Here is a 16,697-nt window from a genome sequence, read left to right as displayed (position 1 = left end):
GTACTGAATAAAATTCAATAGGCATATAGATTAGAATTATGTATTCAATTATAATAAATCCCATTCTACATACCTATTTCCAGGTCCAGTGAAACAAATATCACGACACAGTCAAATATATCCAAATGAAATGGGTGAGATTCCTGCTGGGAGGCCCCACAAATGTCGTTTTTGTCCAGCTGCTTTTAAAAAGTCCTCACATCTTAAACAGCATGAAAGAACTCATACAGGAGAACGACCATATAAATGTGAGAGATGTAATAAGTAAGTGAAATTGCATTTGTTGCAACTGTGGTTTTTATGGGGAGATTTTGATTATATAGACTACCTTAACTAAAAGTAATTTTCATAGGTTTTTATCACAATTCATTCAATACTATAAGAAAATTAATACAGTATAAGTTCATTCATTCTAGGAAACTATGTCCCTTTTACTTTACATTTTCTAAACCCAGCCCTTCTAGTAAAAAGATCTGATCATTTTTATACTACTATGATCAGCCTTGCACCTCCTCCCTACTCAATGGAACTACAATATACAATTATTTGTTCTTTGAAGATTGATTTTATTCTGCGAATTAAAATCTTTTATGCTATAAAAGTAATGCATTATTAAGCATTCCTTGAAGTAAAGTATACAAGTAAAGGAGAATAGAACTTTGAATAAAGGAAGAAAAAAGAAAAGCAACCTCCTTGTTGTTTCAAGCAATTTCCTTGTCAACAAGATAGGTGAGAATCCCCTATGACTACAGCTGCTACTGTGACTATGACCATCACCACCACCACAAGTTTAACAACCACAATCCCCACAGCAATAGCTGATATTATTTCTCAGTTATATGATTGTATGATACTGCCACCTCTTATGCAATTTAGCAAATAAAAATAAAAAGAATGCATAAAAAGTACAATTGAAAATACATACATACATATACCATGGCACTTCCCCCAATTTTGGGGGGTAGCCGACATCAACAAATGAAACAAAAACAAAAAAAGGGACCTCTACTCTCTACGTTCCTCCCAGCCTAACAAGGGACTCAACTGAGTTCAGCTGGTACTGCTAGGGTGGCACAGCCCACCCTCCCCTGTTATCCACCACAGATGAAGCTTCATAATGCTGAATCCCCTACTGCTGCTACCTCCGCGGTCATCTAAGGCATCGGAGGAAGCAGCAGGGTCTACCGGAACTGCGTCACAATCGCTCGCCATTCATTCCTATTTCTAGCACGCTCTCTTGCCTCTCTCACATCTATCCTCCTATCACCCAGAGCTTCCTTTATTCCATCCATCCACCCAAACCTTGGCCTTCCTCTTGTACTTCTCCCATCAACTCTTGCATTCATCACCTTCTTTAGCAGACAGCCATTTTCCATTCTCTCAACATGGCCAAACCACCTCAACACATTCATATCCACTCTAGCTGCTACCTCATTTCTTACACCCGTTCTCACTCTCATCACTTCGTTCCTAACCCTATCTACTTGAGATACACCAGCCATACTCCTTAGACACTTCATCTTAAACACATTCAATTTCTGTCTCTCCATCACTTTCATTCCCCACAACTCCGATCCATACATCACAGTTGGTACGATCACTTTCTCATATAGAACTCTTTTTACATTCATGCCCAACCCTCTATTTTCTACTACTCCCTTAACTGCTCCCAACATTTTGCAACCTTCATTCACTCACTGACGTACATCTGCTTCCACTCCACCATTTGCTGCAACAACAGACCCCAAGTACTTAAACTGATCCACCTCCTCAAGTATCTCTCCATTCAACATGACATTCAACCTTGCACCACCTTCCCTTCTCGTACATCTCATAACCTTACTCTTACCCACATTAACTCTCAACTTCCTTCTCTCACACACACTTCCAAATTCTGTCACTAATCGGCCAAGCTTCTCTTCTGTGTCTGCAACCAGTACAGTATCATCCGCAAACAACAACTGATTTACCTCCCATTCATGGTCATTCTCTTCTACCAGTTTTAATCCTCGTCCAAGCACTCGAGCATTCACCTCTCTCACCACTCCATCAACATACAAGTTAAACAACCACGGCGACATCACACATCCCTATCTCAGCCCCACTCTCACCGGAAACAAATCACTCACTTCATTTCCTATCCTAACACATGCTTTACTACCTTTGTAGAAACTTTTCACTGCTTGCAACAACCTTCCACCAACTCCATATAACCTCATCACATTCCACATTGCTTCCCTATCAACTCTATCATACGCTTTCTCCAGATCCATAAACGCAACATACACCTCCTTACCTTTTGCTAAATATTTCTCGCATATCTGCCTTACTGTAAAAATCTGATTCATACAACCCCTACCTCTTCTAAAACCACCCTGTACTTCTAAGATTGCATTCTCTGTTTTATCCTTGATCCTGTTAATCATTACTCTACCATACACTTTTCCAACTACGCTTAACAAACTAATACCTCTTGAATTACAACACTCATGCACATCTCCCTTACCCTTATATAGTGGTACAATTAAAAATATATAATAAAAATTGTTGCAAGACATTGTATACAAGTTGAAATGTGATACAGTATTTACTTGCCAATTATTGATTTTGGAACACGCCTTTAGATGATATTATTTTTATTATTATTTTTATTATTATTATTAGCTAAGCTACAACCCTAGTTTGAAAAGCAGAATGCTACAAGTCCAAGGGTTCCAACGGGGAAAAATAGCTCAGTGAGGAAAAGAAATAAAGTGTAAAAGAAGTAATGAACAATTGATATAAAATATTTTAAGAACAGTAGCAACATTAAAATAAATCTTTCAAATATAAACTATAAAAACTTCAAAAAACAAGAGGAAGAGAAATAGAATAAAATAGTGTGCCTGAGAGTACCCTCAAACAATAGAACTTTACTCCAAGACTGGAAAACCATGGTACAGAGGCTATGGTATTACCCAAGACTAGAGAACAATGGTTTAATTTTGGAGAATCCTTTCTCCTAGAAGAGGCAAATTCATTAGAGAACTTATTCTGAATGCAATAGCATTGAGAAGGCCTCCAACAATTATCAAGATAAGACTATGAAAAACGTAAAACTCTGGAAAGTAAAGAATTTTGGATGAAAAATTCCTAAATCCATAAAAAAAATGTAACATTCTTATTACCTAGTCTTCAAAGCAATCAATACTGTAGCTCATAAAAGGGAAGAATTTGTGTATTAGGGGTTTCTAAAATAAATATAAAAGAAATAACAGGTCCTGCCCTAAATTTTATTTAAATGTAGCTTCATCTCAACTTTCAATTCCCATCTGCATCATTGATTTTTTCCATGCGCCATCACCCAGTAATTACAAAATAAATCTGTGATACACTTTATACTTGGGAGCTGCTTTTTTATTCTTAATTAATTAAAGAAGGTAGATGTGTCGTTTGGTAATGCAGAAAATGATTTTGTTATTTAGTGGGAACTTGTTTTTTATGAAATATTTGTATGTATGAATTTGTATATTATAAGCAGCATTCTAGATGATTTTTTAGGCCATATAAAAGGGATTTTGACGAAGGAAAAATCTATTTCTGGGCGAGGAACCTGTGTCGCCCAGTGAAATGCTCCTTGTAGCACAATTTCTAAGGCATAAATATTGCTAAATATACCAGAGAAAAAAGATGCATGGAATGCCAGGAATAAACCCAGCTCGCTCACTCTAATTGAATGTCGGTATAGTAACTGGGGTGTGTTAGAACCACGACCAGAGGTCCCTCACCATTTAGTCCTCTCCTTCCTCAATATCCCCCGATACTACGAGGTGCCGTTCTACATCCGACTACTGCTCTCTACTACGACTACCCTCCCCCCACCCCTACCCCTTCCCACCCTTCCCACCCTTCCTCCTTCATTCCTATTAGCACCCCAAGCTTGGACCAGGGGTTGGGTTCACTGGGCGACACAGGTTCCTCGCCCAGAAATAGATTTTTCCTTCGTCAAAATCCCTTTTCTGGGCTCGACCTGAGTCGCTCCGGGAAATAATAACAGAGAATTGGTCCTAACGCTTGGGAACACACACAAAAGAAAGGAACTGAAATAAAATAGAATATGGAATTAAGAGAGTTTAATAACAAATCGTAAACTACCAATTCTTTAAAGTACAATACTCAGTCAGAGACCCAAAATTAAAAGTTAAAGATTTTGGGAAAACGCCCAACAAATAAAAATCATGAGATGTTTAATGATAATAAGCAAAGACATAAATACATTATATACATCATAACTATAGGGTAGGGTGCAAACCAAATGAATGACAAAGGTACAGTAGGGAGAGAGGCAAGGCAGGTGACGGCCCGCTCCTTATAAGGAGACAAAGCACTAAAAGAAGAAGGAGATAAGAAGATAGGACCTAGTTATAATGGTTCCGCTATATCCGGAGGAACTACGTTCCCTGCTGCCACTGTTGCAAATTTAAGGGCCTCCAAAGATTTCAAATAGTGGCATTTAAAGACTGTTGGTGACTTCCAGCCTGTGTATCTTTTTAATTCTTCAAAATTCATGTGATGGAAATAATTAACTGATGTTGCCACTGCTCGGATATCATGGGCATGTGGGACGGAATCAGGATTGGCTTGCTTAATAAAATAAAGAATCTGCTGCCTAATTCCTTTCAGGGAAATAGTTCCTCCATGTTCTCCAATAAACAAAGGGCCTGAAGACGTATTAGGAGTTCTATTCAAATAAGCTTACAGTGGTAACAGGGCACAGGGAGAGATCCTGAGAGAGTGGAACAATCTTCCACGGGGTCCATCTATTCTGGGGATCCTCATTCTTTGCTAAGAATCGTCTATCTGGAGAGAGCAAGACCTCACCAGAAGAAAGAAAGTCAATGTGACCTGGCTCTCTAGATAACGCTGAGAGTTCAGATATTCTGGCTCCTGAAGCTAAACTTACCAAGAATAACGTTTTTCTAAGAATCGTTATATAAGAGCATGAGTCATTATCAGTATCAGAAGCCAATTTAAGGGCGTCATTTAGAAACCAAAAAACCGTGTATGGACGGGTTGCCGGTTTTAGCCTAGCACAAGCTTTAGGGATAGATGAAAAATACGAATCCGTAAGGTCAATATTGAACCTGGACTGAAATATTTTCTTCAAGGTGGACTTAATCGTGGTAATAATACTAGCAGATAGTCCCCCTTCAAACAAAGTTGTGAAAAAGGTAACTGCCAGATTGGCAGTCCTTGTCTGAACATCCGAGTCCTTCAGAAACTTCGCTAACTCCTTAACATTCATATTGCCGAAGGGTGGAATCCCTCTTGTCCGATTCCAGAAACAATGTGTTAAGGGGATCGATATCAGCATCCTTCTGTGCTGCAAATTTCATGAAGCCCATAAAGTTAGGGCACTCAGAATTCTTGAGGAATAAGGCTTCTAAAGCCTGATTTATTGTGTTAAACAGATTGCTGCATATAGATAGAAAAATAAGACATCTTAAGTGATTTTGATTGGAATCTGCAAAACTAAATTATATTCTAATTTAAAGTCTCGAGGGATTAATATGAAAATTATACATGCTTGTTACTTTAAAACCTAGTACTAATGTATATGGCTGAAGCAGTATGTCTACTCAGTACATGAAAAAACTTTGTGAAACTACATTTTTAAGACATAATGACATTTCATCTTGGATGGATATTTAACTACCTGTTCCCTGGGAGCTGATATGAAATAATGAGTACTAATGCAAATTACCTGTTAGCATTTAGCATTGTGTATTTAGAATTATCAAGAACATTCACTGATGACATTTTAGTTTATTGTAAGGTCACAGATTTGCTCCTTTTTCCATTCATATTTTCTAATTCTATGTTACTGTAACCAATGCATCTATATTGTAAAGTATAGAGTCTTAGTCACTCAAAGGCAGTAGGTTCTTGTTGAATTTTCAATATGTAAGTCAGCCATAACTATTATTAAAATCTATACCACATTTATATACTATATATATATATATATATATATATATATATATATATATATATATTTATATATATATATATATATATATATATATATATATATATATATATATATATATATATATATATATATATAGATAGATATATAGATATATATATATATATATATATATATATATATATATATATATACATATATGTATATATATAGATATATATATATATATGTATATATATATATATATATATATATATAGATATATATATATATATAGATATATATATATATATATAGATATAGATATAGATATAGATATAGATAGATATATATATATATATATATATATATATATATATATATATATATATATATATATATATATATACATACATATACTGTATGTATTTATATATATATATATATATATATATATATATATATAGGTATATATATATATATATATATATATATATATATATATATATATATATATATATATATATATAATCAAGAAAATTGATGAGTTGAGACTCAGTACTAATGATTCAAGTTTTTTCGCAGGCATTTCATGTCCCATAGTGTCCTCAAGACTCACCTTAAAACACACAGTGGACAAAAAGGTTATCGATGTACTAAGTGCAACAACCATTTTGCAACTAGTGGTAGTCTCAAGAGACATTCTACAACCCATACAGTGGTAAGTCATAGTAATATTTATTGAATAGAGTTAATTTTATAAAGTATGTTTATTTTTTTTGTAGTCATTAATTTTGTATAGGCTATTCATCAGTGGTTGTAGCTTAACTTATAATAATAATGATGATAATGATAGTAATGATAATAATGTTTTACCATAATTCAAATTCATTGTTATGGAAAGTGAAAACTTTTTTTCATGATGTGGTGAGTGCATTTGCTCATTGTATGCATTAATTTTTTTCTAAATTCTTTTCCTATATATGGATTGATGATTAAGAGATATTAAGCAGTTTGGCAAACTTGTAAATTATCAAATGAAACTCAAGTCTTAAGCTACCATAGTTCTTTAATGATAGTCTCTATGCATTAGATGAAGTTTTGTGCATAGGAATGTTGTAAACCCATTACTGTAAAGTAAGGTTTTCCATGTAATGGGTTTGTTTTTGCAAATCCATTGTTGTATGTTTTGATGTAATGGGTTTACAGTACCGTTGCAAAACCATTACTGATAATCAAAGTTCCTGCTTCCTAACCCCATAGATTTTTGAAGACTATTGACTAGATTATGCATTCAAGTTTTTTACCTTCTGTAGACCACAGATTTCTTGAAGACTATAGTGACTTGGTTATACATTAAAGGTTTTTACCTTCTGTAGACCACAGATTTCTTGAAGACTATAGTGACTTGGTTATACATTAAAGGTTTTTACCTTCTGTAGACCACAGATTTCTTAAAGACTATAGTGACTTGGTTATACATTAAAGGTTTTTACCTTCTGTAGACCACAGATTTCTTGAAGACTATAGTGACTTGGTTATACATTAAAGGTTTTTACCTTCTGTAGACCACAGATTTCTTGAAGACTATAGTGACTTGGTTATACATTCAAGGTTTTTACCTTCTGTAGACCTCAGATTTCTGGAAGACTATAGTGACTAGATTATACATTCAAGTTTTTCTTTTTCTTTTCTTTTTTTAACCTTCTGGAGACCTTCAAATCTTTAATGCACAAGGGTAGTGTTACTAAGCAGTTAATGATTTTCTTATATGAAATTAAATGTCTGACTTTTGGTCATAGGTGTGGTCTATATGATAAGTATTGCCATGGGTTTGTATGGGAAAAAACTAATTTGTTTAGAAAATTTTAATGTTATTCATTATTGTTAAATTATCAAAAGGGAATATAAACTTTGATTCTTATATTTCAAAGGTGTCCAAAAATGGTTTAATTTTATGTAATTTTGAGCATAATAAGTGATCCTTCTAATTTTTATAAAATCTAATTCTACATTGAAAAACTGTTTATAGTATCACTTATATAACTTTTCAGGACCGACCATATATGTGTCCTTACTGCCAGAAAACTTTCAAAACCAATACTAATTGCAAGAAACACATGAAAACTCACAAGCATGAGCTTGCCATGGAAGCTGTGAGGGCAGCTGGTTCCAGCTTGCAGGGTGATAACCAACAAGCACTTCTCACTGCCAGTCTTTATAGCCAGCAGGCTGTCACCCCAAGCTTATCAGACCCAGATGTCATAGATTCTGATTTGGCAAATATGACCAATGTCTTCCAGGAGGGTGATTTTGCTCTGACAGATGATAATCTTCCATCTCAGACTCACCACCAACAACAAGGACAGCAGGAGGATATGACAACAGGAGAGGTAATACTTTACCTTTGTATTTTGTTCATACAGTACTGTATTATGTTTTCTGTACAATTGATTTCACACTGATAATGTAATTTATGTATGTCCATGATTTTACATTCATTATGGCTTGTAGTTTTTTATGAAATATTAAGTATATCAGGTTTCATTTGCGCTTGAAGGAAAGAGTAGCTAGTGCTGTTATGCTTCCTGTTTTGAGTTAGGTTTGTATTTGTTATAGTTTATTGATTTCCACGTTAAATTTTGTAAGTTTTGGTCATTTTGTTGACAGCAAGTAGTGGCTTGTCAGGAAACAGTAGGCTACTTATTATTGTATAAAATTTAATCATCTTTTACTTTTGATGTCTAGTTTATTGTTTAGAGAATAGTTGCCTTGTAAGGCATAGCTTTGTATTGAAAAAGTGTCCTTTTTCCTTACTCTTCGTCATAATTGGTTCCTGTACTCTATTTGAAAATGTTCTGTTTGGGTATGGATGTGTAATGCAGTGTTAACAGTATTTTGCTGAAAATTGATTACTTTTTATACTGTGAAGTCTGTATATCTTGCCATATAGGGGCAAAGTGCTCCTCCCAATTTATGCATTTTCCTGACTCAGAGGGTAGAATAAGCTCTACTATCAATCTTTTGTCTTTTTTGTGTTGATATTGATTTTGATACTGAAATTTTAAGGTAATTAATATTTTATACCACTGGTGTTTTATGTGTCATAGTATACAAAAATTAACCAACTTCTAGTTGTAATGAAAGGAATGATGAAAACAGGAAACATGAAGTAACACACAGTAATCCTTAAGGTTCTGAAGGTTTGAAATCTCTTGAGCAGTTACTTAGAAGATAGGTACTCAAAGTTTCATTGTTATCTACCAGAGACCATAGAGACTATAGGCAGATGTGCTAATCTACCAGAGCCACCTGGTTTTTATTTTGGAAGTTGATTGACTTGTCTGGGCACTAATAAGCTATGTTATATATTATTGAGTTTGTGATTACACAAACAGTAGATTATATTTTTTATATAAAATACAATTTCCTGATTTTTAGGGAGTTTCGTATGATACAGCCTTCGAGTATTTGAGAAAATTTAATAGCCTCTAGTCATTGCCATAAATCTATAACACCTTGATACATTCATATCAATTTTTAGCACTGTACTGTACCATCTTTATGTAATTAACGTTTTTGTCACTCGCATTTCTTTGACTTATTTATCCATGATGATGAAAATAAGTATGTAGTACACTGCTATTTTTAGTTTCCTGAATTTATAAGCTTGTTAAAAAGTGTTATGATATTGTAACTATGTACATCTTCATTTTTATCATTTACTGATGGAAATATTTGTCTATTCTTACAGGTCCTTCCTTCCACGTTTACACAAAGTGTCAACTCAGGTGGTCTCACATTAGCTGATTTGCAGGCAGAACATAATCTTGGCGCCGGAGGAGATGTGATACTTACTACGCAATCTGGCACTATAGCCTCACATTTAGGAGGATCGTCAATACTTATACCTCATTCTAGAAGTCAAAGTTCCACAGGTTCTTCCATACTGATCCCACCGTCATCCTCAAGTGGTGCATCTATTCTAGATGGTAGTAGTTCCTCTGTACTTCTTCCTCATACATCAGGGCAACAGTCTCATTCATCTACCTCCAGTCACTCGTCTCTCTCATCATCAGGAACAACTATTTTAACCATTCCACACACCTCCAGTGGTGTCTTAAGCATCCACCAGCCATCCGTTATACATGGTCCTGCTCGTGAAGAATCTGCCCATGTGACTTCTGTCATACAAGCTCAGCCTAGTGTTTTGAATCACTCAGAAATGTCTCGATATGGTTCTATAGGGTCTCGTCAAGTAGTTCTAGATAGTGGACAAGGATTCTCCAGTTCTCTTGAGGAGTCTGGGGGATTAGATATGGTTACTATACCTACATCAATGATATCTTCTACTAGAAACTCCCAGAATACTTACACCATTCATGACATACAGGCTAATATTCATGCTGAAAGTAACAGTGAAGGAGTAATCAACTCGTCACCTCATATTACAACAGGTAAGATCTGTTTATTTGATTTTCAACTCTGTCATTACTGTTATTCAGAATCAGAATCTTTGTTGCTGGAAATAATACTTTGGATCTAATCATGAGAAAAAAATTATTATTATTATTATTATTATTATTATTACTTGCTAAGCTACAACCCTATTTGGAAAAGCAAAATGCTATAAGCCCAGGGGCCCAACAGGGAAAATAGCCCAGTGAGGAAATGAAACAAGGAAAATAAAATATTTTAAGAAGAGTAATAACATTAAAATAAATATTTCCCATATAAACTATAAAAACTTAACAAACAAGAAGAAGAGAAATCAGATAGAATAGCGTGTCTGAGTGTACCCTCAAGCAAGAGAACTCTAATCCAAGACAGTGGAAGACCATGGTACAGAGGCTATGGCACTACCCAAGACTAGAACAGTGGTTTGATTTTGGAGTGCCCTTCTCCTAGAAGAGCTGCTTACCATAGCTAAAGAGTCTCTTCTACCCTTACCAAGAGGAAAGTAGCCACTGAACAAATACAGTGCAGTTAACCTCTTGAGCGAAGAATTGTTTAATAATCTTAGTGTTGTCAGGTGTATGAGGGCAGAGGAGAATCTGTAAAGAATAGGTCAGACTATTTGGCGTATGTGTAGGCAAAGAGAAAGAACCATAACCAGAGAGAGGGATCCAATGTAGTACTGTCTAGCCAGTCAAAGGACCCCATAACTCTCTGGCGGTAGTATTCCAACGGGTGGCTGGTGCCCTGGCCAACCTACTACCCAGTACTGTATACAAGATAACAAGCCAAGCAGCTTTATTGTTTTAAGTTATGCAAATTGCACGTAGATGGTGTCTCCCAAACAGTATTAATGCAATCCAATGCTACATCAGCTTTTGTGAATATAAAAATAATTTCCCTCCCACCTTGAATGAACTTACGATCATACAAAAAGATGTTGAACACACTCAAAATCGTTTGAGATGAGTCTCCAGGCTTGCTGGTGATTACATACACATTCATACATTTCACACATTTCTTATTGATTACTTAAATACTGTATGATAGTACTTCTTGTACTGATTATTCTGAAATTGAGTAATCTGTTTTGAGAAAGTTCTCAAGTTGTATGCAAGTGTTTGGTTGTTACAATTGTATAATTTTGTAGGGTTTACTTTTAGCATAAGTGTATATTTGTGTAGTAAAGACTTTAAGCCATAATTTTGTGGTAACCTAACCTATGATAGTCCATGCTAGATTAAAACACCCACCTGAATCCACATTTCCTACCTTGTTTGCACACCCTTTGAAGCTATTAGTGTGCATGCAGAAGAGATGGCTATTTAAAGAATGCCTACTGTATACTGCTGATGCGAACATTTGTTCTTAATCTGCTCGGAAAAGAGAGTCCTTAGATTTGTACACATATACTGTATGATAAATAATACCAACATGCCAATATCTGATTTAATGTTGTTACACTTATTGATATATTTAATTTTGATTGTTTATTAACTTTTATAGTTTGTTTATTTCTTTGTTTTCTTTCCTCATTGGGCTATTTTTCCTTATTGGAGCCCTTAGGTGTATAGCATCATGCTTTTCCAACAAGGGTTAAAGCTTAGCTTGCAATGATAATGAACGGATTTTGAGCGAAGCGAAAAATCTATTTTTGGGTGAGATAGCCATGTCGTCCTGATGGAAGGTTCCTATAAGTAGCTTTCTAAGGGATTTTTGCTACAGTGATACTCCCAGAGAATTTATCTTTAGGTCTCCGGAATTCTAACTCCTGGCGCGAATATCCTTAAAATTTCTCTTAAGGATATCGCATAAATCAGGGGACGTATATCTTGATACGACACATAGCAATCTTCACCCCGAATAGCGTTTTCGCTTCGAGGGGGAAAGTGGCAAAAATAGAAGGGGAGCCGTTATCAAGGTACCTTTCCTCCCGTAATACTACTGATTATCTAGATGGCACTGTATGTCAAGCTAGCGCGCTATTCCTTGTAGCGTTGAGCATGGTGCTACAGATATAGTCATTTTGGGAGGTATCCTGCCAAGGCCTTTTCTGTAGAAAAGGAGGGCGGGTCCATCAGGACGACATGGCTATCTCACCCAAAAATCTGTTTTTAGGGCTCAGGCCATGTCGTCCTGATGGAAGCTTACCAGAGAATTACTAGAAAGTACTGTATCTGGATTTTAAAGTGCCTTAACCTTGGGACAGTTTTTCCCTGGTCATCCAGACCATTGAGACGTATGACGTTACCGTTATACTTCATTACTGCTAAACATAAGCCATGCTAGTGCTTCCTGCCCCCTGCAGGGAAGAGTCATACTAGACGTAGGAAAGGAGTCTCAAGGTTTGCATATAACATATGAACAAACATAGCATCAACTACATACAGGTCTCGCTGTATGTATAACAAATTGAAACAAGCATTACCAGATAATGTTTGTATCACATATAAGAACAAGGGTATTAGCTATACATAGTGTTCATAAGTAAATATGTGCAGTTTATTAAAGGGTAATAAAACTCTGATATATTTTTATTGAAAATCAATTGTAGGACGAAATAATACGCAAATACATATTGATAATTTTATTGGCAATAAATGACCAATATAAAGTAACTTGTATAACATAAATGTTAATATATGTAATAAGAAACATATCAAACAATCAAAGGACAGAAATTTTTTATTTTCTCCTGAAAAGGAAAGCTTATTAATGCCACCATAAATCTGAAAATTTGATAAATTTTCTAATATGAATTTCTGTGATGTGGAATGTCTATTCGCAATGTGTAAGTACACTCGGCACAAGTGTTATTTACATGTTTCTTCACCTCAACTAAATAGAACGTGACACTCACTTCAAAAGTATTGCACTGAGAGGTGTCAACACCTTCACCCATATAATTGATGGTCCCAATTAATTCACTGTTCATCGCAGCACTAGACGACAGGTTTTAGTACACTACCTGCCGCCACCACGTAACACTTGAGTTCATGCACTTGCTTCGCATAATGCTTGTAGAACACTCTGGATGACTTCCATCCAGTGTATGAGCGAAGATGCTCAAAATCCATATACTGAAAAAAGTTCAATGATGACGGATTTTCCTTGAATCATGACCTGCGGGTGTACTATCAGGATCCTCTCTGCGAATAAAGTAGGTGATTTTCGCCCTTAGTTGTTTTGGGGATAGGTTTGATCCTGAGGTTTCTCCTTTAAAGACCTGTCCTCCCCTGAAGTCTGAAGTTCTTCGAAGATAGACCTTTAGACACTCCACTGGACACAGCGAGACATCTTCCTTCAGAAGGCACACTCTCCAGGGACCCCATCTCTTGGTAGGTAGCTCGTTCTTAGCGAGAAATGTTGGATCAGGAAAAAGATTCAGTTCTCCCACTTCTGTGAACTGAATATGGCCCTCATCTCTGGATAGGGCCACTATTTCACTAACTCTGGCCCCCGAGGCTATAGCAAACAAGAAAATGTCTTTTTGAGTCAAGTCTTTCAGAGAGCAATCCTCATTGTTCACTGTTGAAGCAAAGTGTAGGACCTTGTCCAAGGACCATGAATTAGGCTTCGGAGGGGCTGCAGGCCTAAGTCTAGTACAGGACTTAGGGATCTTGTTAAAGATTTCGTTTGACAAGTCTACTTGGAAGGCGTATAGTAGAGGTCTAGTCAGAGCTGATTTACACGTAGTTATCGTATTGGCTGCCAAACCTTGTTTATGAAGGTGGATAAAGAAGGACAAACAGAAGTCCATTGAGATTTCTTTTGGTCCTTTTGCTTTGACGAAAGCAACCCACTTTTTCCAAGATTCATATTGTCTTCTGGTTGACTTAGACTTATATTCTTCTAAGAAGTCTATACTGCCTTTCGAGATCCCAAATCTGTTCTTTACTGCTAAGGAGAGAAAATCATGAGATGAAGGCTTTGGGTTCTCTATGATGAAGCAAAGACAGTCGACTTCTGGACCTGTTGAGACAGTTCTGGGTCCGGCAGAGGGACCATCCTCGGCTTCAGTTCCAATACTAGAGGGAACCAGTTGCTCTTTGGCCACCTGGGAGCCACTAGAGCTGCCGTTCCCCGAAAGGATCTCAGCATGTTGAGGACCTTCATTTAAGAGATTTTTTGGTGGGAACAGGTAGATCCGGTTCCATCTGTTCCAGTCGAGGGACATGGCGTCCGTCGCTTTCGCTAGAGGGTCCTCGTATGGGGCCACATAACGAGGTAGCTTCTTGTTGTTGCTCGTCGCGAAGAGGTCGATCTGCTGTTCCGGGACTTGAAGTAGGATGAAGGAGAATGAGCCTGCGTCTAGGGACCATTCTGACTCTATCGGCGTGAGCCTGGATAGAGCGTCCGCCGTCACTTTGCGGAACCCTTGAAGGTGAACTGCTGATAAATGCCATCTCTTCTTTTCCGCTAGGCGGAAGATGGACAAAATCACTTGGTTGATTTGGGGCTATCTCGAGCCTTGACGATTCAGACATCTCATTATCACCTCGCTGTCCAGGATCAGTCTTATATGGGCTGATTTGCAAGAGGAGAGTTTCTTCAGCGTCAGAAAGACTGCCATGGCCTCCAAAATGTTGATGTGGGAGGTCTTGAATAGAGAAGACCAAGTCCCTTGGACTTTCCGTTGATGGGAGTGACCTCCCCATCCTTCCTTCGAGGCATCCGTATGGATGGTGACTGGAGGTGGTTGCAAGGGTACGGTCTTCTTTAGGTTCTTGGCCTTCAACCATGGCTTGAGGATTGATCGTAGTAGGGTCGGTATCGGTCTTCTTAGATCTCTTTGAGCGTATGATGCGTATCTTCTCCAGACTCCTGATGCATCTTTTAGCTGTGCTCTTAGCACTGGGTCTGTCACTGATGCAAACTGGATAGAGCCCAGTACTCTTTCCTGTTGGCGTCTTGAGATCCTGTTGGATTTCAGTAGTCTCTTGACAGATCCTGCTATCTCTCTCCTCTTCCCTGGGGGAATGGAGAGACGGTGTGACTTTAAGTTCCAATGTATTCCGAGCCATTGAAACTCTTGAGCTGGAGATAATCGAGACTTCTTGACGTTGATCTTGAATCCCAGATGTTCCAGGAACTGGATCACTTTCTTGGATGCTTGCATACACTCCGTCCTGGATGCTGCCCACACCAGCCAGTCGTCCAGGTACTCTACTACCTGGACACCTTCTAGGCGTAGTTGTTGAACGATTGCGTCTGCAAGCTTTGTAAAAATCCTTGGGGCTATGTTTAGTCCGAAGGGCATGGCTCTGAAGACGTACTTCTTCTTCTGTAGCCTGAATCCTAGGTAGGAGGAGAGGGGGCAGTTGATTGGAATATGCCAGTAGGCATCTGCCAGGTCTGTCGAGACTGTGTACGCCCCTTTTGGTAACAGGGTCCTTATGTGTTGAAGGGTTAACATCTGGCCATTGCCTGTCTCATGTCATCTGATGGAGGGGCAGAAGATGTAGAGGGTAACGGCTTTTGAGCCGGATCTGACGGAAGGGACTCCGATTCGACATCATCATCTTCTTCTTCAGGGGTCAAGGTGGACTCCTTCTCGAGACCTTCCGCTAAAAGGCCCTTCTCGGTGTCCTCAGACACCTCCGACATCCTCTCGTCTAGGTGGATGTCCTGCTTTGCGTCGGAGACGTCCGTATCTACGGCAATCTGGACGCAAGGGATCTCAGGTCGTGGCTGGGGTATGACAGCTTCCACACCCGCTTTTGGGAACAGCAAGGAGCGCATCCGTTCGCTAGGAAGGTAAGGTCCCGTGGCGTTCTTCTGAAAGCCACGAACCCATCTGTGCAGCTTCTCTCGTGCTGCATCCCTTGACTCCGCTGTCTTGGGGTCATCAAAAGCCTCGGTAACCAAGGCCTTGCAAATCTTGCAGTCCTGGGGGTCCCAGTACCTAAGAGGTCCCTTGGAAGTGGCGCAGGGGGCATGAGCCCTGCACTCTGCATGGCCAGAGAAGTCCTTGCTCCTAACGTTGCAGAAGACTTGTAGGCACTTTGGATGGTCCTCCTGTAAAGAGAGGAAAATTAAGTGAATATGCGGTAGTTTATCTCACCTGATAAACTATATAAAATATTATTATTAATATTTTAGCATTATAGCTTAGGATAGACAAGCTAGAAAGGAAGTAGGAAAGACACATACTTGTGTTTCCTGTCCAGCCAATTGCTGCGACCTCCCCCAAAATTAAAACCTAGAGTTTTCCTATTCAGGAAACCCAAGGGAAGGGTTCTAACCTCTAGGGGTAGATAAGTGTAACTTAACACTGACCTTTCCCAAGGTTTTA

The 16,697-nt window shown here is 37.7% G+C and overlaps 1 protein-coding gene across 2 annotated transcripts in view; it reads left to right on the top strand.

Moving 5' to 3' along the window:
- The window catches only part of LOC137652225 (zinc finger protein 236-like), a 178,074-nt gene that overhangs the window by 87,012 nt on the left and 74,365 nt on the right, over positions 1-16,697 (top strand). For both annotated transcript variants that reach the window (XM_068385457.1, XM_068385456.1), the window contains 4 exons: positions 84-264; positions 6,533-6,668; positions 8,002-8,340; positions 9,702-10,404. In XM_068385457.1, the coding sequence (XP_068241558.1) occupies positions 84-264; positions 6,533-6,668; positions 8,002-8,340; positions 9,702-10,404 (1,359 nt within the window). The remainder of the gene's footprint in view (positions 1-83; positions 265-6,532; positions 6,669-8,001; positions 8,341-9,701; positions 10,405-16,697) is intronic.

The sequence above is a fragment of the Palaemon carinicauda genome, chromosome 13 (genome assembly GCF_036898095.1).
Source record: "Palaemon carinicauda isolate YSFRI2023 chromosome 13, ASM3689809v2, whole genome shotgun sequence".
In the NCBI taxonomy this organism is placed as follows: domain Eukaryota; kingdom Metazoa; phylum Arthropoda; class Malacostraca; order Decapoda; family Palaemonidae; genus Palaemon; species Palaemon carinicauda.
The sequence above is the reverse complement of the archived record's forward strand: the minus strand, read 5'-3'. Positions and strand labels throughout refer to the sequence as shown.